Below are 23253 nucleotides of genomic sequence, written 5' to 3'. Positions count from 1 at the left end.
AATAAGAATACTTTTGGATTGGTTCCAAACATATTTAGTGTAAACATATTCTTTATTCACTTCTGCCTCTTTGAAGATGTCTAAAAGAGGATGTGGGCCACTAAGTACAAAAATCAAGAACACTGCAGTAGCGTAACATAAATGTGTATTACCACAAAAGGTTGGATCCAGAGAGTAGTTGTATTGAAATCAATGGGACATACTCTTATTGATTTCAGTGGGTCTGTTCTGAATATGACAAAACCTGGATCCAACCCAAGCTGTGAACTCTAAATATGTTGTTTCACAAGTACAACCTCCAAACAAAAAGATTCATACCATTTTAAAATTCTAGATGCTAACTCACAGAAAACTAAGTGGGAGGCTCAACTCACCTGTTTCATATACGAACATATACTCATACGAACTCATGAACAAGTTCAAACATTTCATATTGTTTGTGATTGTCAGGAAATCCATTTTTCTTTTTGGGATTTAGCTGCTGATAGCTCAAAGATCACCGCAGAAGGTGACTGTAGCCATGAAATTAAAAGACGCTTGCTCCTTGGGAGGAAAGCTATGGCAAACCTAGGCAGCATAGTAAGAAGCAGAGACATCACCTTGCCGACAAAGGTCTGCATAATCAAAGCTATGGTTTTCCCAGTAGTAACGTATGGCTGTGAGAGCTGGACTATAAGGAAGGCTGAGCACCGAAGAATCGATGCTTTCGAACTGTGGTGCTGGAGAAGACTCTTACGAGTCCCATGGACTGCAAGGAGGTCCAATCAGTCAATCCTAAAGGAAATCAACCCTGACTGCTTATTGGAAGGACAGATGCTGAAGCTCGAATATTTTGGCCACCTAATGCGAAGAGAAAAGTCACTGGAAAAGACCCTGATGCTGGGAAGGATTGAAGGCAAAAGGAGAAGGGGACGGCAGAGGATGAGATGGCTAGATAGCATCACCGATGCAATATGAACTTGAGCACGCACCAGGAGAGCGCGGAGGACAGGAAGGCCTGGCATGCTGTGGTCCATGGGGGTCACGAAGAGTCGGACACGACTTAATGGCTGAACAAACAAGCTCCATTTTGTGAGGAGGGACTGGCATGCACTCATTAAAACCACCTATGTGCATTAAAAGGTTTTTTTAGTCTCCAGGCCTTCAAGGTAAGAGTTGAATTTCTGCCAAAATTAGATGGACTGATTTCAGCTGGGCTGCAGTGACAACTTTTCACTTCCCCCTCCCCTCCTGGAAGCCGAGGTAGTTATCCAGCCCAACAGTGATTGGCTATGGAAGCTCACCTCACACATCTCAAGGGTCTGGGGGGTATAAAGCTAGGGGGGCTACTGTTACTATTTGTTCTTCGATCTTCATCTTCAAATCTGGTCTTCAGTCTGGTCTTTGTCTTTGGTCTTCAATCCGGTCTTCATTTTGGTCTTCTGTCCTTGTCTGCTAACTGGCTTTTGGGCCTGGGAATGTTTGGATCCTGTCCTATAGGAAGACCCTTACTTTGGTAAAGTACAGGATAGGCTAGGTAGCACTTTATTGTTTTTGTCTGCAGTATTGTTTTAAAGGGTTTCTGATTGCTTTGGGTTTTCTCTGATTTCTTCTGGTATTTGTACACCTTTTCTACCCCCTTCCTTGTTGTGAAGTTTATTAACAACATTTAAGCCTCAGTACTAAATTCAAAGCCTTCTGCTTTGGTCTTGCTACTGTTTAGAATTTTGGGTTTGGGGTTTGAAATAGAGAGTGTCAGCTTGAAGCCTTATTTCTGTGCCCCAAGTGTGTCCTGAAAGGTCTGAGTATCCCCTGGATCAGACTGGGTTTGGAGGATGTTAAGGAGTGTGGCAGTCTACCAGGAAATTTGTTGGCCTGCTGTCCACACTGCAGGGAGTAGGGTGTTTTGGGCAACCCTTCTTAACCCCCTCACTCCTCCTCTACAGTGATCGTTTCTACAATTAATACACGAGGGCTGTTGACTCCCAGGTAATTTCTTTATTTTTGTATTTTGCAGATAATGCTTGTGAGTGAATACATAACTGGCTGCATTCAGGCATTGTAGTAAGCCAGAGTTTTTCTGGGTTACTATGATCAAGCCACCATGCCAGTGCATGCTGCTTGATTGCTCCCAATTGGCTCCTCCTGCCCATGGGAGCAGGTCAGGAAACCAGGGACTCTCTCTGTGGTTTAAGTGTGATGTCTGAATCAGGAACTCCGGCTTGTTGTGCTTCTAACAAGCCAGAGTCATAAGTCAGGAGGAGCCAAGTGGAAGCAACTGAGAAGTGTGTGCCAGCATGCTTGCTTGTTCAGAGTAAGCCAGGACTCCCCAAAATCCACATACAGTGAATAGCCTAGCCTCTCTTCTTCACCTTAGACTTAGCAAGTTAAGAAGAATAGGGCAGGGTGACATCCCCAGTTTGAACTAATGAGGTTTGGAAGGTGCAATTTAGCAGATAGTTTACCCTTTAAAAGCTGCAAAATGCAGCTTAAATGTATAAATACAGAAAAAATCTCCCAGTGTGATGTTCGAACACAGACACGCTGGGAGATTTTTTTCTGTATTAATACATTTATGTTGCATGTATTTTCCAGCTTTTAAAAGGGTAAACTATCTGCTAAATCACTCCTTCCAAACCTCATCAGTTCCAACTGGGGATATCACCTTTCCCATACCTATTCTTCTTAACTTGCCAAGTCTGAGGTGAAGAAGAGAGACTAGGCTATTCACTGTGTGTGGATTTGGGGGAGTGGGAACACTATTATACATGGAAAATGCTTAAACTCATAGAACTCCTGTTCCCTTATGCATTCGTATTTTAATTGTCATGGGTTAGTGTTGATTTGAGGTATATGTGGTGTACCTCTGGTTAGAAACCTTGGAAATCATGTTAATGGGATGTTATCTGTGTTCAAACCTGTACCTGTTAGATGGGCAGTGCTGGGTATCAAATATTAACCTTGTAAGGAAAAAAAAAGTTAAACAAATTGCTACTGACCATCACTGGGTGAGGCTGCCTCATTTTCTTTTTCTCTTCCACTTTTGTCTATGTCCCCTATTTAAAAGGCAAATGCAGAAATGCCTCTTGGATTTGAGTGTTGTATATGCCTTCAGTATACATAGGAATTCTCTAATGCTATTGAATGTCTTACATAATCATCTTTAGATACTTTAAGTGAGTAAAACTTTGTCTTCAAAAGCGTTTAACTCATTCCAGGACAGAATACATTTTGCAGGAGATTTTTTGTTTGAGTATTACTAAAAAAATTCCAGTTTCTTCATTGGAAAAATCTTGGGAGAAAGACCTCTGTGGGGGGATGGGATATAAACACTGTGTGTGTTAACGCATACACCAGCCGTATGTAATATCCAATTTATTAGGAACAACCATGGCTGTACTCCTATGAATAGTTGGGAGTAGGCACTATTGAACTCAGTGGTGTCTATACTCAGATTATTTCTGTTTTCTAAAACATACTGAGCTTTAACAAAAGATCTACAGCCAGCTGAAATGCAACCTTTAGCTTTTCATTAGAAATACAAGCAATCTTGCAAAGAATGTTACCATTTAAAGTGCTAGTGGGAAATAACCTTACTGAAGAAAAATAACTATCTAGCCTGCTCTGACTTGCACTGGTAATCTGTCACAAACTATTTGGGCACAATCCTGTGCATGTTTAGACAGAAAAAAGGTCCTACAACTTCCAGCATTCTCCAGTCAGCCATGCACAGGATTGTGCCCTTAAGCTTGAAAGTCTTACCTTATTCACTTGTCAGAGCAAGGAGGGTCAGTGATTTACCTTGGCACTTCCATAGATGCTGCTGCTGCTCTGAAAAATGTCTGGGAGTGGTTTTCCCCCTTTATTATACCACTGTCCGAATGGCTTGTTGGAATACACAGATTACCTCTGGATAGCCATAGTATATACTGAAATTTCCAAATGACTCTAGCATAACATTGTGGTAAGGCTGGGTGACTGGGTGCTTATTCTGCGGTCTTTAGATGTTAAGACCTGGAAAAAGCCAGAGAAATGTATTATTTATTATTATTATTTAGATGTATTAGCCGCCCATCTGGCCAGCTACCCGGCCACTCTAGGCAGCATACAATACTAATAACAAATTTACATAATCAACTGAACAAAACAACATAACAAAACACTGCTCTAAAAAAACCCTAACCCACCCCAAATGCCCACCTGAACAGCCAGGTTTTTAAAGCCCAGCGGAAGCTTATTAAAGAGGGTGCATGGCAGAGGTTGCTAGGGAGGGAATTCCACAGAGTGGGGGCCCACCACAGAAAAGTCCCTCTCTCTAGTCCTCACCAGCCTAACTGTCCTGGCTGATGGGACAGACAGAAGGCCTACTGAGGCCAATCTCGTTGAGTGGCATCCCTGGTGTTGTTGGAGGCGCTCCTTAAGATGGAATGTGTGTGTGCACACGTGTGTGTAGGGGTATGAAGAAGAAAGGGGTTTTTTTTATCTTCTGTTTCCCCTCACAACTTTTTCTGTTTTTTCACACTTCGGGGACGATTAACAAGTGGGGCCACTAGAAACCCTGTTGCTGTTTTCTTCTTGATACTGATTGTGGTCTGAGTTGCAAGATGCAGAGTAACTGTTGTTGTTGTTCAGTCGTTAAGTCGTGTCTGACTCTTTGTGACCCCATGGACCATAGCACGCCAGGCCTTCCTGTCCTCCGCTCTCTCCCGGAGTGTGCTCAAATTCATATTCATTGCATCGGTGATGCTATCCAGCCATCTCATCCTCTGCCGTCCCCTTCTCCTTTTGCCTTCAATCTTTCCCAGCATCAGGGTCTTTGCCAGTGACTTTTCCCTTCGCAGTTGGCCAAAATATTTGAGCTTCAGCTTCAGTATCTGTCCTTCCAATGAGCACTCAGGGTTGATTTCCTTTAGGATGGACTGATTTGACCTCCTTGCAGTCCAGGGGACTCGTAAGAGTCTTCTCCAGCACCACAGTTCGAAGGCATCAATTCTTTGGCGCTTAGCCTTCCTTATAGTCCAGCTCTCACAGCCATATGTTGCTACTGGGAAAACCCATAGCTTTGATTATACAAACGTTTGTCAGCAAGGTGATGTCTCTGCTTCTTACTATGCTGTCTAGGTTTGCCACAGCTTTCCTCCCAAGGAGTAAGTGTCTTTTAATTTCATGGCTACAGTCACCGTCCGCAGTGATCTTGGAGCCCAAGAAAGTAAAATCTGTCACTGCTTCCATTTCTTCCCCTTCTAAATGCCAGGAAGTGATGGGGTCAGATGCCATGATCTTAGTTTTTTTTAATGTTGAGTTTCAAACCAGCTTTTGCACTCTCCTCTTTCACCCTCAACAAGAGGCTCTTGAGATCCTCTTCGCTTTCTGCCATTAGGGTGGTATCGTCTGCGTATCTGAGGTTGTTGATAATTCTCCCAGCAGTCTTAATTCCGAGCTGTGATTCATCCAACCCGGCGTTTCTCATGATGTACTCTGCATATAAGTTAAATAAGCAGGGCGACAATATGCAGCCTTGTCGTACTCCTTTCCCAATTTTGAACCAATCGGTTGTTCCATGTCCAGTTCTTACTGTTGCTTCTTGACCCTCGTACAGGTTTCTCAGGAGACAGGTAACGTGGTCTGGTACTCCCATCTCTTTCAGAATTTGCCAGTTTGTTGTGATCCACACAATCAAAGGCTTTAGCGTAGTCAATGAAGCAGAAATAGATGTTTTTCTGGAATTCTCTTGCTTTCTCCATGATGCAGCGAATGTTGGCGATTTGATCTCTAGTTCCTCTGCCTCTTCGAAACCCAGCTTGTACTTCGGGTAGTTCTCAGTTCACATACTGCTGAAGCCTAGCTTGTAGGATTTTGAGCATCACCTTGCTGGCATGTGAAGTGAGCGCAATTGTACGGTAGTTTGAACACTCTTTGGCATTGCCCTTCTTTGGAACTGGAATATAAACTGACCTTTTCCAGTCTTGTGGCCACTGTTGAATGTTCCAAATTTGTTGGCATATTGAGTGCGGCACTTTAACAGCATCATCTTTTAGGATTTTAAATAGCTCAGCTGGAATACTGTCATCTCTGCTAGCTTTGTTGTTAGTAATGCTTCCTAAGGCCCATGTGACTTCACTCTCTAGGACGTCCGGCTCAAGTTCAGTGACCGCACTATCATGGCTATCAGGGACATTCAGATCTTTCCTGTATAGTTCTTCTGTGTATTCTTTCCACCTCTTCTTAATCTCATCTGCTTGTGTTAGGTCTCTGCCTTCTTTGTCCTTTATCATGCCCGTCTTTGCACAAAACGTTCCCTTGATATCTCCGATTTTCTTGAAGAGATCTCCAGTCTTTCCCATTCTATTGTTTTCCTCGATTTCTTTGCATTGTTCACATAAGAAGGCCTTCTTGTCTCTCCTTGCTATTCTCTGGAACTCTGCATTCAATTGGATATATCTTCCCCTTTCTCCCTTGCTTTTCGCTTCACTTCTTTCCTCAGCTACTTGTCAAGCCTCATCAGACAGCCACTTGGCTTTCTTGCATTTCTTTTTCTTTGGGATGGATTGAGTTGCTGCCTCCTGAACAATGTTACGGACCTCTGTCCATAGTTCCTCAGGCACTCTGTCTATCAGGTCTCATCCCTGAAATCTATTCCTCACCTCCACTGTATATTCATAAGGGATATGATTTAGGTCATACCTGAATGGTTTAGTGGTTTTCCCTACGTTCTTCAATTTAAGCTGAAATTTTGCAAGAAGCAGCTCATGATCTGAGCCACAGTCAGCTCCAGGTCTTGTTTTTACTGACTGTATAGAGCTTCTCCATCTTTGGCTGCAAAGGACATAATCAATCTGATTTCGATATTGACCATCTGGTGATGTCCATGTGTAGAGTTGCCTCTTGTGCTGTTGGAAAAGAGTGTTTGCTATGATCAGCGTGTTCTCTTGGCAAAACTCTATTAGCCTTTGTCCTGCTTCATTTTGTACACCAAGGCCATGCTTGCCTGTTATCCCGGTGATTTCTTGACTTCCTACTTTAGCATTCCAATCCCCTATGATGAAGAGGACATCTTTTTTTGGTGTTAGTTCTAGAAGGTGTTGTAGGTCTTCATAGAACCGATCAACCTCAGCTTCTTCGGCATCAGTGGTTGGGGCACAGACTTGAATTACTGTGATGTTGAATGGTTTGCCTTGGATTCATACTGAGATCGTTCTATCGTTTTTGAGATTTTACCCCAGTACTGCTTTTCCCACCCTTTTGTTGACTGTGAGTGCTACTCCATTTCTTCTAAGGGATTCTTGCCCACAGTAGTAGATATGATGGTCACCTGAATTAAATTCGCCCATGTTTGTCCATTTTAGTTCACTGATTCTCAAGATGTCGATGTTCAGTCTTGCCATCTCATGTTTGAACACCTCCAGCTTGCCTTGATTCATTGATCTGACATTCCAGGTTCCTAAACAATATTGTTCTTTACAGCATCAGACTTTCTTTTCACCACCAGACACATCCACAGCTGAGTGTCCTTTCGGTTTTGGCCCAGGTGCTTCACTCTTTCTGGCACTACTTGGACATTCCCTCTGCTCTTCCCCAGTAGTATATTGGACACCTTCCGACCTTTCAGTACCATTTTTTTTCATAGAAAGGCAGGGTATATCTGTCAACTAGTTAAGGCCATCTCAATTTCTAGTCCTGCCCGTTACATGGTGGGTGGAACAAATTAGGGAAAGATGGCAACTGCCACCCTGTCAACTGAGAAGCCAGAAATAGCTCTCCGACTTCCGACGGGAGGCACAACTTTTGCAATAGGTGAGAAAGGCTCTAGCAGCGACGGCACCTGAAGTGATTATTGCTCACTAGGCTACAGCAGCGACGACACCCGAAGCGATTACTGCGCGAGCCACCCGCTGCTGGGGCATGCGTACTGCGGAAGGAAAGTGGAATCGAATCACTCCGGCCTGTCCCGCTCTCACCTGGGTTCTTTTTCCTTCTTCCTGGCTGCTGTTCAATTGGCTTGTCCTCACTGGAACCCGCCCCTTTTCACCCCCGCTCCGTTTGGTCGATTGGCTGGCGAGGACCCGGGGGCACGGCAGTTTCTGAATGACGGGTCGTTGCTCCTTTGCTTCTTTCGTCCTATTGGCTGCCTCCCGACCCATTCCCTGGCCGCTCCTCCTGTCAGCTGTCCGCGCTCCAGCCACCATGTACCGCTCGCTCCTTTCTCTCCAGCGCTTTTGCTGCGCAACAGGCGCCCACCTCGCGCCCCAGCTGCGTCCGCGCGCCGCCCTGCTGCTCTGCCCGCGTGGTCGCCCCCAGCAACGAAGAATGGTGAGCGCGTGACCGACTCTCGCGCCCAGGCGGGGCGGGAGCAAGGAACGCCGGGAGGTGACTTTGAGCGGCCTCTGCAGATGCGCTCTCAGGGCACCTTGGCGGCAGCTCCCACCCCCCCGGCCCCGCCGTGGTTGCGGGTGGCGGGAAGATGGGGCTGATGACGGGAGGGGCACGAGGCGAAGCTGGTTCCTCCCTCCCCCCGTCGTGTGGGCGGCCGTGGCCTCTAGTTGCTAGCGGGGGACCCGGTTGTGACATCACGTTGAATGCTGCCCATGACCCTTTCCAGACGAGTAGCCCTGTTAGTCTGTTACAGCAGAAACAGCAAAGAGTCTTATGGCACCTTAAAGACTAACAGATTTATTGTGGCCCACAGGAGACGAGACTACCCCCCCCCCCGGCTGTTTGAATAGCAATATTGCATTTAAAAGTGCTTTAAAGCCGGGTGGTGGTGAAGATTTCTGTCTGAACATATACTATGAATCAGTGGGAAGTATCTAATGTTAGGCCCACATAGAGTAGACCTATTGAAATGAATGGGACAAGCAAGTCAAGTCTCATTCATTTCAATGGGTCCACTCTGCATAGGACTAACATTGGATGCTACCCAGTGTTTCCTTCTATGACTACTGTTCTGCCTCCTAAAAGCTAAACTGCGTATCATAACATCCTTGATTTGTGTATGCGTTGTAGAGGAGAAGAATTAGCAGTTCTTACAAAAATATTCAAAAACCTGCTAAAATGCAAATAAATACTTCAGGCTGAAGCTGTTGTATTTTCCAGTAAACCTTGATCTTCTCCTGTGACTTAGTGTTGTGATGCAATGCTGTATATTGACACAGTGAACTTTTAAAAGGCAAAAGTACAAATATGGTTGAGTAAGTTGCTTAAACATTGAACTGTGGCTTGGCAAGAATGCATCATGGAGAAACTTTCATCTGTTTGGTTTTGTTTCTCTGAGCTTGTGAAGAGCAAGTTAATAAGAAAGTTAGGACACAATACTATGGCTGCTAGAAGGCCATAGGATTGGTCGGTTCCTGGAGAAGTCCCCTCCCCTGCTCCTTCATAGGCAGCACAGATCAGCCTTGTGCTCCAAGGGTGTAAGAGCAGCACAGAGTGAGGGAAACGGAGTGTTCGGGGTGTGTGTGTGGAAGTGCTGGTACGACACTTTCTTCGTGTTGTCTGGCCTCCCCACCCAGTGCTCAGGGCGGCTGGAGTGCAGAGGAGATACACTCCTCACTGCTCCTCCCACCCTGCAGTGGCTAGGCGGTCACCTCTGAGTTCGGAGGCAGCCGTCTCCCACCATAGGATTGTTCTCTTATGGTAAAATCTGTGGCTGTAAGAATTAGAAAGCTAAACTCTAGGATCTGGATGGTTATAACTGTTCCTGTGAAGCCATGTGCTACTAGAAATAACTTGATCAGAATGGTTCACCAGCTGATTTTCTGATAGCTCTGGCAGATTTTCTGCAGGCATGGTCAGTGATTCTGTTCATGACTTGGTCAATCTCTGGAATACAGAGATGACTTGGGCAGGTGACAAAATTGCTCCTAAACTCTGTCCTCTGGGAGAGCTCGTGAGGCTCTTTGGCATGATAAAGCGTGCTCAGGTTAATTAGCTGTCTTGATTGGTGGCTAACCTTCCCCCAGCTCAAGGCTAGTATTGACGTAGCCAAGTATAGTTCAATTATTTTCTGAGGTAGAAATGTAGAGTCACTTACTTAGGGTGCAATCCTATTCAGATAGGCGGTCGCCTCTGAACTAGGAGGTGACCGCCTATCCAATGCAGGGCAGGAGAAGCACGGAGGGGATCATTCCTTCCGTGCTTCCCCTGTCCTGCATTTTTGGCTAGACAGGTGATGGCGGCTGTCTAGCTACAGGAGGGCAGAGCGGGGGAGGAGGCTGCTGTACGACACATTGGATGTGTCATACAGGCATTTCCACCCTCCCTGCCCCAGAACACCCCCCAGACACACCCCTTTTGGGCCGCTCCGCACTCCTCTTCTGAGCGCGGAGTGTAGGGATGTTCCACGCTGCCTTCAAGGCAGTGCAGAGTTGCGGGGAGGTTGGTTCTCAGAAAACCAGATATCCTATTGCCATCTAGTTGCTGTCTAGCAGCTAAAGGATTGCTCCCTCAGATACATTTTATTAGAAATAAAGCATTCTAATAGTGAACTGTTCTATAACCTGGCTGGGATCCCTAGAATTGCTTAGAGGACAAGCTTGTACTATCCTCCTGGGAGAATTGTCATTAGAACACTATGCTATAGTATAAACTGCTTTTGAAATTTCCTTCCGTTTCAAAAGCAGATTGCCTTGTCACTACAGTGGTTGCTAGCACTGTTGGGCTCATGAAACTAGTTTCATCACAGGACTTTGGATCCTAGCAGCAGCTGCCTTATTTTTTGGTTCTTTCTCTTCTAGTAGATCCACAGTATTTGAACTATGGCTTTTATTAGTGCACATGTGTCTTTTGAGAGGGTTCTCCCCTTAAAGACAGCCTAAAAATAATTTCAAATAAATAAATGTCTTTTTATGATGTAGTTTTAAAAACATTCTGGTATTCTGTGCTAACTTGTATTTATTTAATTCATCCTCCACCTTTCGACCAAGGAAATGGTGCTTAAGGCATTTTATGTGTGTCTTTGGTGTTTTTTCTGATTTACTTCATTTTAACTGTGAGTTTTCTTCTGTAGGCTAGTCAAAACTCATTTAGAATAGAATACGATACCTTCGGTGAACTCAAAGTTCCAAATGACAAGTATTATGGTGCGCAGACTGTGAGATCCACAATGAATTTTAAGATTGGTGGTGTGACTGAACGAATGCCAGTAAGTAATTCAGACCTGCATTTATTCTCTGAAACCAAGCTTAAGTTCGAGTACAAGCATAATTTTATCCAGAACTATTGGGAACAACCCTTAGAAATGTGCGCCTCTCACCCCATCTGCCTCTCATTCAAAAACCTGGGTAGAGGTGAGCAGGGGAGTTCATGAGAGATTGGGACAGTGCACAAACCTGCAGCTCACTCTTAATCCCTTAATGCTCATCCAGGTTATCGGTGCACCAGACCTAAGCTTGCTTGTGTCTTTAATATTTCCCCATGTACATACTTCCTATATCTATGCTTCAAAATGACCCAACAAAGTTAATCAATATTAGATAAATTTAGCACTCCGTACAACAAAACTCTAGGACTGCTTATTATGGTGGGCTGGGGGAACAACATGGATAGACAGTTGAGATTGGTGTGGGAACCATTGAAATGAATAAGACAAGTTAGTCACAACTAACTTACGTCTCAGTCATTTCAGTGGGTCTACTCTATGTAGGACTAATGTTGGATACTACTCATTGCCCTAATGTCATTTTCTGCTAGATAATACGGTGGTTTTGATTCACGTGAACAAGTTTCTCTTCTAAAAGTGACAATTCTTTGGTAGTTTGCTATAAAATTGCTATCAGAGATGAGTTGTTTTGGGCCAAGAGGAGGATCATGAGGATCATGGTCCCATCAATGGATACAGGGTGGGAAGGGATAGCCACACTTAGCTATGTGAGTTGGGCCTGTTTAGAAGGGAAAACGCAAGTAAGATGGCTTCCTATATTTTATGTGTATGTACAATTTTACCCCCTTCATGGATCACTGCCTTGTTGTGGCGAAGGGGCTTGCGTAACTCAGTGAAGCCATAAGCTATGCCGTGCAGGGCCACCCAAGACGGACAGGTCATGGCAGAGAGTTCTGACAAAATGTGGTCCACTGGAGAAGGAAATGGCAACCCACTCCGGTATTCTTGCCAAGAAAACCCCATGGAACGTATCACAAGGCTGTTGAGATGGCTAGATAGCATCACCGATGCAATGAATATGGACTTGAGCACGCTCCGGGAGAGAGCGCAGGACAGGAAGGCCTGGCGTGCTATGGTCCATGGGGTCACGAACAGTTGGACGCGACTGAACAAAAACAACAACAACAATTTTACAATTCTTAAGATTATTCTTTTAAATCTTAGGTCCAAGTAATAAGAGCTTTTGGTATCCTAAAACGAGCAGCTGCTGAAGTAAACCAGGATTATGGTCTTGAACCAAAGATTGCTAATGCTATTATAAAGGCAGCAGATGAGGTAAGAGGGAACATGGACACATGAACTAACTTCCATAGGAATTTACAGTAGTAAAAACACTGTGTTGTTTTTGGCTCCTGTTGAAAACAGATTTATTTCAAGAAGCCTTCCTTCACTGACCAGCCACAGTTTTTATTGGTATTCTGTTTTAAAAAACTTTTAATACGTTTTATTATTTTTATCTTTTATTGTTCACCGCTCCGGAATCTGTTTAGATATGGAGTGTTATATAAATGTTGTAAATTAATAAAAGAACTATCTGTGGCTTCCTGAAAATTTTCATTTAAAACTGATATTTGGGAATTAGGGTGTTTTCATTATAAGAGATAAAGAAAGTCTTCTATCAGTAAACACAGATCCATGGATATAAGAAGACGTTGTAGATTATTCATTCAAGACTAAGGCCAAATTCACATGTAACACTAAATCATGGTTTAACACTATGTGTACAGGTCTCATTGAGCCTGAGTGGAGCATTGGACTTGCAGTTCCACCTCACTTTCTCCTGTATGGCCAAGAGGAGGACTTCTGCTGAGTTTAGTTTCTCTTTCAAAGAATGTCAGTTTAGTGTTACATTTGAATCGGTCATCTTGATTTTAAGAAAACATTAATTAGTTTAACAAGCCAGCTTTTGAACCCATGGTTTGAAGTTGGCATTTAGTTACTAACCAGAGTTTCTTTTAAGCCAGGATCACTGGTTCGAATGTAATGCTGTGCATGTACAAAGGAGAGGACCTTTTCTGTGGTGGTACCCCAATTCAAGGAAGTTTGACTGCTGCTGACATTACAGTCTTTCGGCACCAGATCAAAACATTCTTATTTGCCTAGGCATTTTAACTGATTATATTATAGTTTATAGTAGTTTTATAGTTTGTTGCCTTGCAATCTATTGTTTGTATGAAGGTTGTTTTTGTTTTTTTTAGTGTTGCATTTGTGCTAAATTGTTACCTTTCATCTATTTGGATGAAGGGCAGTTCACAATTAAAAATAAATAAATAATAAATAACACTAAGTTGAGATTTTGTAAAAGTAAACTGCTAAAATCCTCCTCTTGACTACACAAGAGGAAGAGAGGGGATAGAGGAGCATGCTACCTCAGTGCTTTGTTTGGGCTTGTTGAGGCTTATCTATGTAGGACTAAAGCATGGTTTAGCACAGGGGTGGACAACTTCATGCCCTCCAGATGTTTTGGACTACAGCAGTCATTAGCTCCAGCTAGAATGGCCAGTGGTCAGGAATTATGGGAGTTCTAGGTTAAAACAGCTGGAGGGCATCAGGTTGCCTACTCGTGGTTAACATTATATAAGAACTGGGTCTGTAAGAAGGGGTGAACCAAATCTCCACTAACCTGAATCTGCAGCTAGCAGTTTGGGTTTTTGGAATTACAAAATTGCAGTTCCCACCACAACTTCTAGTCTTAGGATTTCCAAGTCTTCCCAGTATCTGAAATCTTAGGTTAGAAGGGTTATTTGTCTGCTTCAGAGTTAGATATAGGTATACTGAGAATTTGGGAGAATGCATAACATTCCTGTGTGACTATTACTCATGAGTTAAGTATTTAAGGGCATGCTGGGAGTTATAGGACTTTTTTCTGTCTTAACATGCATAGGATTGAACCTTAAGTATTTTTCTTTTAGTATAACAAGTCCTGTCAAAATTATAAGGAGGATGAAAGTGTAGTGAACCAACTAGTCTGAAACAATGTAACTGAACAAATATCTCAAATCCTTCTATCCTTTTTTGTATTACATGAATTTTCTAAGTGGCAATGTTTTGCAGCTTGATGTGTTTAAATCTTTGTAGACTCTTGCTTTGGTAAAAATTCTTTGATAGTATCTTCATCAGTCTGAGTTGAAAATTAATGTTTCCTGCCTGGGTTGTTCTCCGTTGGTCGGAATGCCTGCTGCTGCCCACTGTCAGTTTGCCAGGCAGAATGGCAAAGAACGAGTTAGAGCCTTTGATCGACACAGCCATGTATGTAACTGGTGAAAAACTCTGTCAGAATCCTGCCAGTATCAGTACTTGGGATGTGGCAACCCTCATGAGTGCTGTGTGGGTCTATCTTTCTTCTTGAGGCCTTTTGCCTGCTGGGGAAGTTAAATCTTCTTTCTCGTGTTAAACTTATTAAAACTTATTTTGACTAGTACATCACTCATCCCAAAGTTAGTCTTGGACAGTAACACAGTATTTTATGCAACTCAGCCTCTCTGAATTGAATAATTGTGTTTGCTATTGTTTAGTTTGATAAGTTGAAGAGATACAAGTTTTGTATTACAACAATGAGGGGGAGGGAAGCAGGGTAGTGTAAACACAGCTAATCAGAGAAACTGAATACTGTGAACTATGCATTATGGATTTAAAACCCAGAACTTAAAAGTTAACTAATCTCTGTTCAGTTTTGTCATTACATTAAGTTCAGTAGTGTCCCATAGAGATTAATGGTGCTGTGAAAACAATGAGTAACAATCATAAATGTGTATTGTTTTGTAGGTATCTGAAGGTAAATTAAACGATCATTTTCCTTTGGTGGTGTGGCAAACCGGATCTGGAACTCAGACCAACATGAATGTTAATGAAGTCATCAGCAATAGAGCCATTGAGATACTGGGTGGTAAACTGGGGAGCAAGGACCCAGTGCATCCTAACGACCATGTTAATAAAAGCCAGGTCACTATGTGCTTTTTCCAAACCATTTTTTACATTAGAAGGTCTGTCCTAAAAGGTCAACATATTTATCAAATGGGGTTTGTTTGGCTGAGTATCAAATATTCCAAGGGGAAATCTTCAATTTTTTGTATGCCGCATGGGAAGCTGTTTTGTTGCCAACTTCCAGAACGCGCTTGAATAAAATAAGCAATGACTTGTTAGATTCTGCCTTTAAAACTCTTCAGATTACTTGCTTGGGAGGCTGAATTGCTATATAAAAACACTGACATAGGAATCACTAATTGACCATGACTTCCTGGGACAAATAATGCATGTATGTAGTATTCCGCATTATTTCGTATATGGAATTGCTTTCCCTAAACTGTGTGTCACTTTGGACTGTGACATTTATAACTTGTGCTCCTTGTTTTGCTAATGGAATGAGTAGCATCATAAATGGGGGTGGGGGGAGGTGTAGCAGGCCGCTCAACAAGATCAGCTTTGGATGGCCTTCTCTCTGTCCCATCAGTCAGGACAGCTAGGCTGGTGGGGACGAGGGAGAGGGCCTTCTCTGTGGTACCCCCACTCTATGGAACTCCCTCCCTAGGGAACTTTAGTGAGCTTCCTCCACGCATTGAAAACTTGGTTGTTCAGGCAGTCATTTGGGGTGGGTTAGGGTATTTTTAGAAATACTAAGTTTTAATGCATAATTTTACTGTTTTAAATTGTACTGTTGTACATCACCCAGAGTGGCCGGGTGACTGGGCAGATGGGCGATTAAGAAATCAAATAAATAAAAATAGCAGGTGCCTAGTTTCTCATATATAGCTCAGAGTGTTTTCTTACTTTATTGTGCCATCAAGGATCCTGTTCTTGTGAGATATTTAGATCGATGGTCACCAAAGAAATGTTAAAATAAGTTTGTTGTTTTTGAATGTTAACAGAGCTCAAATGACACATTTCCAACAGCAATGCATATTGCTGCTGCACAGGAGGTTCATGAAGTTCTATTACCAGGGTTACAGAAGCTTCAAGATGCCCTTGATGCCAAGTCAAAAGAATTTTCCAAAGTTATTAAAATCGGACGTACTCATACACAGGATGCAGTTCCCCTTACCCTTGGGCAGGTACAAAGCATTTGACAATTTAACCTTGTATAACAATACTATATTCTTCTGGGGTTACCCTCTGCAAACATGAATAGTTTGATCCCACTCAAAGGGTGCTTAGCAGCTCACTTATTTTAAGTATTTGTCATGTGAAATGAGAGTAAATTGGCCAGTAATATGATCCTGTCTGTGTCTCCTCTTTCCCTTTCCAAGGAATTTAGTGCTTATGTGCAACAAGTCAAATATGGTATCATTAGGATCAAATCAGCCATGCCTAGGATTTATGAGCTGGCAGCTGGTGGCACTGCAGTTGGCACAGGACTGAATACAAGAATTGGTTTTGCTGAGAAGGTTTCTGCTAAGGTGGCTGCACTCACAAGTAAGAGAGGACATGGAAGAAACTACCCTCATAGCTTGGTCCCAGCTTATTAGAAGGGAATTGTAGGTGTCACATGGGAGCAGTGAATGAAAATAGATGAGACCGTGACTATGTTTTCTAGTAAGAAAAAGCAGGGCTGCTCTCTAGTTCCCTCCTTTTGTGTTTCATCCACGAAGCTTCCTTGTAAATGTGGGTCCTGCAGTAGCAAAGTTGCAAACTTTATCAACCTGCTATTTCTTAGGGCAACAAGGCTGTCAAGTGAACAGTTGTCAAAGCTAGAAATTTACTCTGAATCTTTGGATATGGTCCATTCTAAGTACAAATTACCCCACTGGGGGGCATAAGAGGGTAGGGATCTGCATTATTGGAAGGTCAAGCTATCTCTTGACACCCCAAGTTTTAGGCTGTATAAAGCATTTGATTCAGCATGAATATTGTAATAGGGTATTTTCACCTTTATTTTGTATTTAATTTCTCAGTTGATTTTTCCTTTGTCCGTTAATTATTAGCCTGGAAACAGAGATTGTCTAACAATGACTTTATTTATGAGTATTTATATTTACTCAAATCCCATAAAGTGGACTATACATATAAATCAATATAATTTCATTTTAAATGGTCTGTGAACTGTGCATCAGGTGTAAGAGTAAATGGATGGAATGCTAATGTTGCTTTACTGATTTAAAAATTGTATTCTTTTCTCAGGCTTGCCCTTTGTTACTGCTCCAAATAAATTTGAAGCCCTTGCTGCTCATGATGCCCTGGTTGAACTGAGTGGGGCAATGAATACTGTGGCTTGCAGTCTGATGAAGATAGCTAATGACATCCGTTTCCTTGGTTCTGGACCACGGTCTGGTCTAGGGGAGCTAATCTTGCCTGAAAACGAACCTGGAAGCAGCATTATGCCAGGTAACATAGCCAAGGACAAATTTTCTTGTGAGCTTTGTGTTAATAGATGTTGAGACAGAATCTTTGTACTGTATGTTCAGTTATTGAGACTTACCTATTACAACATAACATGTGTATCCAATTTTGTTTTTAAATATGGAAGCAAGTGATACTTTTTTTCCCTAGTGTATGGGAAATAGGTTGGAGCAGAGTGACAGAAAGACTTACACGAAAATTTTATATAGAAATTTTGCTCCTAAATGTCTAGGTTTTCTGGGCGGGCTTGTGGTAACAGGTTAAGAATGAAGTGTAGATTCTGGGAGATAAATGTTTCAGCATTTAGAACTGTATCAAGCATTCTTTATTAGCTGGTAGAGCACAGTTAATTTTAGCTGCAGGCTATTAACACAATGCCATAAATTGCATGGATTTTTAGTGAATTCATGGATGCCAAATTATATCTGGCAGGCCCAGAGTATTTATCTTACTGTAACTGTATCCTCATATTATTGCTGTCAAATAGGACCTTAAATTTGTCTTTGATATGTCAGGATTTTGGGTTTCTTGCTTTCATTAGAATTTTTGAGATTTCTGCCAGTCACATAAATGAGCCCATGATGTTATGCATTTACATCCAGGCCTCCTTGTATAATTTTTTAAATAATACTTTAGTTGCTCTTTTGTAAGAGTTCCCCTTGAGGGAATAAATAGGCAGAAAAGAATTGTTAAAAAATAGTGACCGAGAATTTGAAGACTCTTCTTCCTCCCCCCACCCCCATCCCTTTTACAGGAAAGGTGAACCCTACTCAGTGTGAAGCCATAACTATGGTGGCAGCTCAGGTGATGGGAAATCATGTTGCTGTTACAGTAGGCGGCAGCAATGGCCACTTTGAGCTGAATGTCTTTAAGCCCATGATTGTAAGTTTGAGGTTCTAATAATATAACGTAGAGAGCACTTGAGGATTTTATCACTGCATGTTAGAGAGGCTAAAGAATTGTAATAGTAGTGAATAATTGAATTTTGTTGGAGTCATATATGCACAAGCTCATTTCAATTTTTGGCCCTAACATTCCACTACAGCCTTTAGGCATCACAGTCACTTGGCCAGTGCAGATTAGAGCTACTATTCAGTATGTAGTTCATGTATTCCCTCTGATACTAAAAAAAAACTTCTTATTTTGGCTCTTTAGCTTGGTTCATTGTTCACTTCTACGTTGCTTAGCAATGTTTAAAAAGTGACACTGGATTATTAGCAGAGCTCTGTGGATTCTGCACGATTACAGTATTTTATATTTGATGCAAAACTGGTATCTTTAGAATCACTACTTTTATTTTTAAAGTGTAACGTCTTACAGCCTCAGAGAGAGCTTTTAAAAAGTGTGGGCAATGTTTGGTAAAATCTCCCAATTGGGTTAAAGAGGTCAAGAGGTGGCAGCTTCGTTACTTTTGATAGCTACTTGTTCTTAACTACAAAAAGAGTAAATTATGCAAACTAGGCAAATATGCACTTTTTATTAACTTGTATAACATAGGTCACAGAATTCAGCTTTCTTAGTACATAGTACATACTGATTCAATTATTGGTAAATAGGTCTGTTGTGTCTGAAATAACCCTATTAATGGGATGAGAAAAACATTGACTTTTAGGTTGCAATATCACATTTTTAATAGTTTTGCAAAGGATTGATAAAATTAAATGCTGAGGCACTAGCGTAAAAATGTTTAGATATCTGAGCTTTTTTCAGCCTATGTCATTGCACTTTGTAAAACTATATATCCTAAGCCAAAGGTTCCCAAATGTATAGATTTATCAAGTACCCCCTTAGAAGCTTACAGCTGTGAGAGCAACACAAATCCTTCCAAAAAGGATGGAAGCTTTCTCAGGATGTAGTAAGTGTTCTGCGATGTTCCTGCCTGAGGTGCCACCTTTCCCCAGCCTAAGAAACTGAGAGGCAAACCTCCCAAGAACACCTGCTTTCACTTTGGGACAGCTCTAGCGGCCCTTCTCCGTGAGCCCCTGCCAAAGGAAGTGAGGTGGGTGGCTACTAGGAGGAGGGCTTTTTCTGCTGTGGCACCCTGGCTGTGGAATGAGCTCCCTAGTGACGTTTGCCTGGCACCTACATTGTATTCCCTTTGGCGCCATGTGAAGTCCTTTTTATTTTCCCAGGCATTTTAGCATTTTAGCTTTCTAGACTTTTATCTTTGCTGTTTTAAATCTGTATTTTAAATTCCTGCACTGCTGCTAGGTTTTATTGTGGTTGTATTGTTATATTGTGGTTTTAATGTTCTATATATTTTAAATTGTTTTATTGTGCACCGTTTGGTTTTAATTTTTGTGAACTGCCCAGAGAGCTTCGGCTATTGGGCGGTATAGAAATGGAATGAATGAACGAATGAATGAATGAATGAATATCCACTGTCCCACAAGCTTCTGCCCTTTTATCCTCTCTGGGTTCCGGAGGGACTCAATATGCTTGATTGGTTCTCTCAACCCACTACAGGAGAAGTAACCAGGAAATAGATATAGCAAAGGTAGTGTAAAAATCAATCACCATGTGGGAATTTGGATTTTTAAAAACAAAATGTATTTAACACAAGAAGAGTTATAAGTTATTATTACTAATCACTGCTTATTCCTAACTTTCCTACCTACTCTACCCCTTCTAAAATCCTGTACACAAACCCCACTAACAAGGCATTGCTTCCACTCTCCCTAAGGCCCTGTCTGGCTGAACATTCAGCTCACCCTTTATATAACCTCAAAATCCTCACACCCACTCGGCCCCTCCTACTTTTCACTCACTCTCTGGCATACTATTAACCCTATCTTACCTGGGTTAAATTTAACAATATAAAATCATACATAACAAAACAAGCAGATATTATATGTTCCATCTCTACATCTGTGTGCTGTAACAATCTAGTTTTCAAAACTTATGGGCCCAAAATTTTGAAACTAAAAACAGTGTAATTTTTGAGTATCAAATGTGAAAACTATGTTTGTTCTTTTGTCATACCAAATTCAGAAGTCTATGTTTAGAAAACAGTTAAGTGGTTTGCAAATAGTCTCTTAAAGTCTTCTATTGAGATTTTACTTCCAATTCTGGTAAAATGGTAAAAGTCTTCAAAATGTTTGGCATGCATCCTATTGCACAGAAAGTGAAAGTTTTTCATAGCAGTCTGATCACTGGGTTTCTGTTAAACTTCTAATTATTTTTAATTTATTTAGATTAAAAATGTGCTACATTCTGCACGGCTTCTAGGAGATGCCTGTGTTTCTTTCACTGACAATTGCGTGATTGGAATACAAGCCAACACAGAGAGGATCAACAAACTAATGAGTGAGTCACTGATGTTAGTGACTGCCCTTAATCCCCACATAGGTAAGTCTCTAACCAATGCCTGTTTTGAATATGTGGTGCTTAAAATATAGGTATTTGAAAAATGTGCTTGAGCTTATTTCAGAGAATAATATCTTGCTAGGTCTGAAAGAGAATCAGGATAATTTCTTGACAAGTGGAAAATGTAAAGACAACATGCAAACAGGAATTACTAGTGTGTAAATCCAATTTAGTTCAGTTGAGTGAGCTACTTCTCAGTAAATATCCTCAGAATCATGCTGCACACTGTACCTTGTACTTATTGGGTCAATATTGCAAACCTCAAATTTTATAATATAAATTGTTGTATGAAAATATTAGAGCAGAAAAGGTGGTAAACATCCTGTAACTTTCTCTGATATGGTCCATAAGAAGAAAAGCTACTCAGAATAAGTTGATAATCCATGTAAACCCCATTTTCTTTCTAAAGTGAAAAGTCATTATTATTATTTTGGATTACAATATGCACTTTTGATTGAAGAAGTTAAAGATGATCATCCTGGGCTGTGCTTTTCCCAATTTTATACCTTTTAAAATTCATACCCTAATTTTCATTACGTTTTTATCTCATTGTGTAGGTTGCTCTATTCTTGCATTCTCAAAATTTTTCACAACCTTATAGAGGAGTTTGAGTGCTGATAGTGATTAACCATGTGGAGGCATAGTCTGGCCAAAACCGAGCACTCTTAAGACTCAATTAATTTAATAAGAGAGTGAAGCATTAACCCTCCCATTGACATCAATGGGTCTTAAAAGTGCTCAGCTTCAGATCATGCTCAAAATTAATTTACTGGTAACAGTATTAATTTTATTTCCCTGAATGTGTTTTGTCATAACCTTTATTGTTTCTTAGTTGACTTCTTAAAGCATCCAAAGTGCTTCCCTGCCAACTTTATTAAATATTTAGCTTACCATTCCTTCCCCTGCTACAAGAACAGGGATCACCAAAAACCCTTCCACTGTGCATCTATATGCTTATGACTGAGGAGGAGGGGAATCTCCTTTTGAGCTGGAATTTCCTTGCAACAGATGACTGAAAAGTGTTTAATAAAACTATATACTTATTAAATTAAAAAGTGACTAAACAAACATATTTGCACAATTCTAGTGTAGAACTTTACTAACATAAAGTAGGAGTTTCTAGTTGGCTAAGCAAGCAGAAGTGTCATTTGAATTGTTTCTCAGTGAGCAAATAGATTAAGGCTGCAATCCTGTGCACCCTGTACCTGGAAGTAAGCCTTATTGAACTCAGTGAGACTTACTTCTGATTAGACATTCATAGGATTGTGCTGTATATCTCATTTGATTTTTCCTTTTGTATTAGGCTATGACAAGGCAGCCAGGATTGCCAAAACAGCACATAAAGATGGGGCAACATTAAAAGAAACTGCTATCAAGCTTGGATTTCTTACATCAGAACAATTTGATCAGTGGGTAAAGCCAGAAGATATGTTAGGTCCTAAGTAATCTTAACCAGTGTGGTGCAGGCACAAAAAATAAATTGTATAAACCAAACAACTTTTGTTTGCATCTCCTATGAAACCAGTAGATGTGTTCTTCGTCTGAGGTGGTGATGTTTTCCATGCAGCAACATTATAACTTCAGGTACACCGCAAATATCCAAAAAAATTGATACTACTTTATCTTGCTTACAGTCAGCAGGGTTTTTTTTCCCTAAACTGTTCCTCAAATTACTGCAAAGTTGAATGCATACTGCTGTCTGTATTCATAAAACCACCAACAATGCACGAAAAGTCAAAATGTTGTCTCTACCAGGGAGAAGAAACCACTTGTGGTTTGTTGTTCAGTCGTTAAGTTGTGTCCGACTCTTCGTGACCCCATGGACCATAGCACGCCAGGCCTTCCTGTCCTCCGCTCTTTCCCTCTATGTAAAATTTTATGAACCAGATGAAGTTGTTTGGAGAAGCTCTATTGCTAAATTGCTACCATTATCAATATAGGCTAAAATATGTTTAAAAATATAAAGATCCATTAGATACTGAAAATGTATTCTATTTTTTCTGGGAAGGTGCATTGCTCCAACTGCCCAATTTGATAACTCATCTGCAGCTCATAATGCAGCCTAGAAGTGAATTATCTTTAGTTGCTGCATCACACTACTGATTCATGTTTAGCTCATGGTCTACTAAACTCCCTAGATTCTTTTCACATGTACTGGTGTCAAGCCACGTATCACCCACCCTTATTTTGTGCATTGGATCCTTTCTGCCTAAATGCAAAACTTGACATTTATCTCTGTTGAAATGCATTTGATTTGTTTTGGGGCAGTTCTCCAGCCTGTCAAGATCAACTTGAATCCTGTTTGTCTAAGGTTCTAATATTCTAAGGTATTAGCTATCCCACCGGGTTGGGTGTCTCTATAAATTTGGTAAGTATCCCCTGTACGCTGCCCAAGTCACCTATAAAAGCATTAAACA

General features: G+C 41.4%; 1 protein-coding gene across 1 annotated transcript; it reads left to right on the top strand.

The window, feature by feature from the left end:
- The first annotated feature begins 8125 nt into the window (after positions 1-8125).
- Positions 8126-23248, top strand: FH (fumarate hydratase). Its single transcript, XM_084857578.1, has 10 exons — positions 8126-8289; positions 10985-11119; positions 12302-12412; positions 14903-15079; positions 16003-16185; positions 16381-16546; positions 17252-17455; positions 18225-18352; positions 20665-20818; positions 22140-23248. The coding sequence occupies exons 1-10, from the start codon at positions 8164-8166 to the stop codon at positions 22280-22282; spliced, it is 1527 nt and encodes a 508-aa protein (XP_084713704.1). The 5' UTR covers positions 8126-8163; the 3' UTR covers positions 22283-23248.
- The last annotated feature ends 5 nt before the right edge of the window (positions 23249-23253 follow it).

The sequence above is a fragment of the Heloderma suspectum genome, chromosome 5 (genome assembly GCF_057233095.1).
Source record: "Heloderma suspectum isolate Gila_16-S chromosome 5, 16-S_ref, whole genome shotgun sequence".
Classification (NCBI taxonomy): Eukaryota; Metazoa; Chordata; class Lepidosauria; order Squamata; family Helodermatidae; genus Heloderma; species Heloderma suspectum.
Note: the sequence above shows the minus strand (reverse complement) of the source record. Positions and strands in the feature narration are given on the sequence as shown.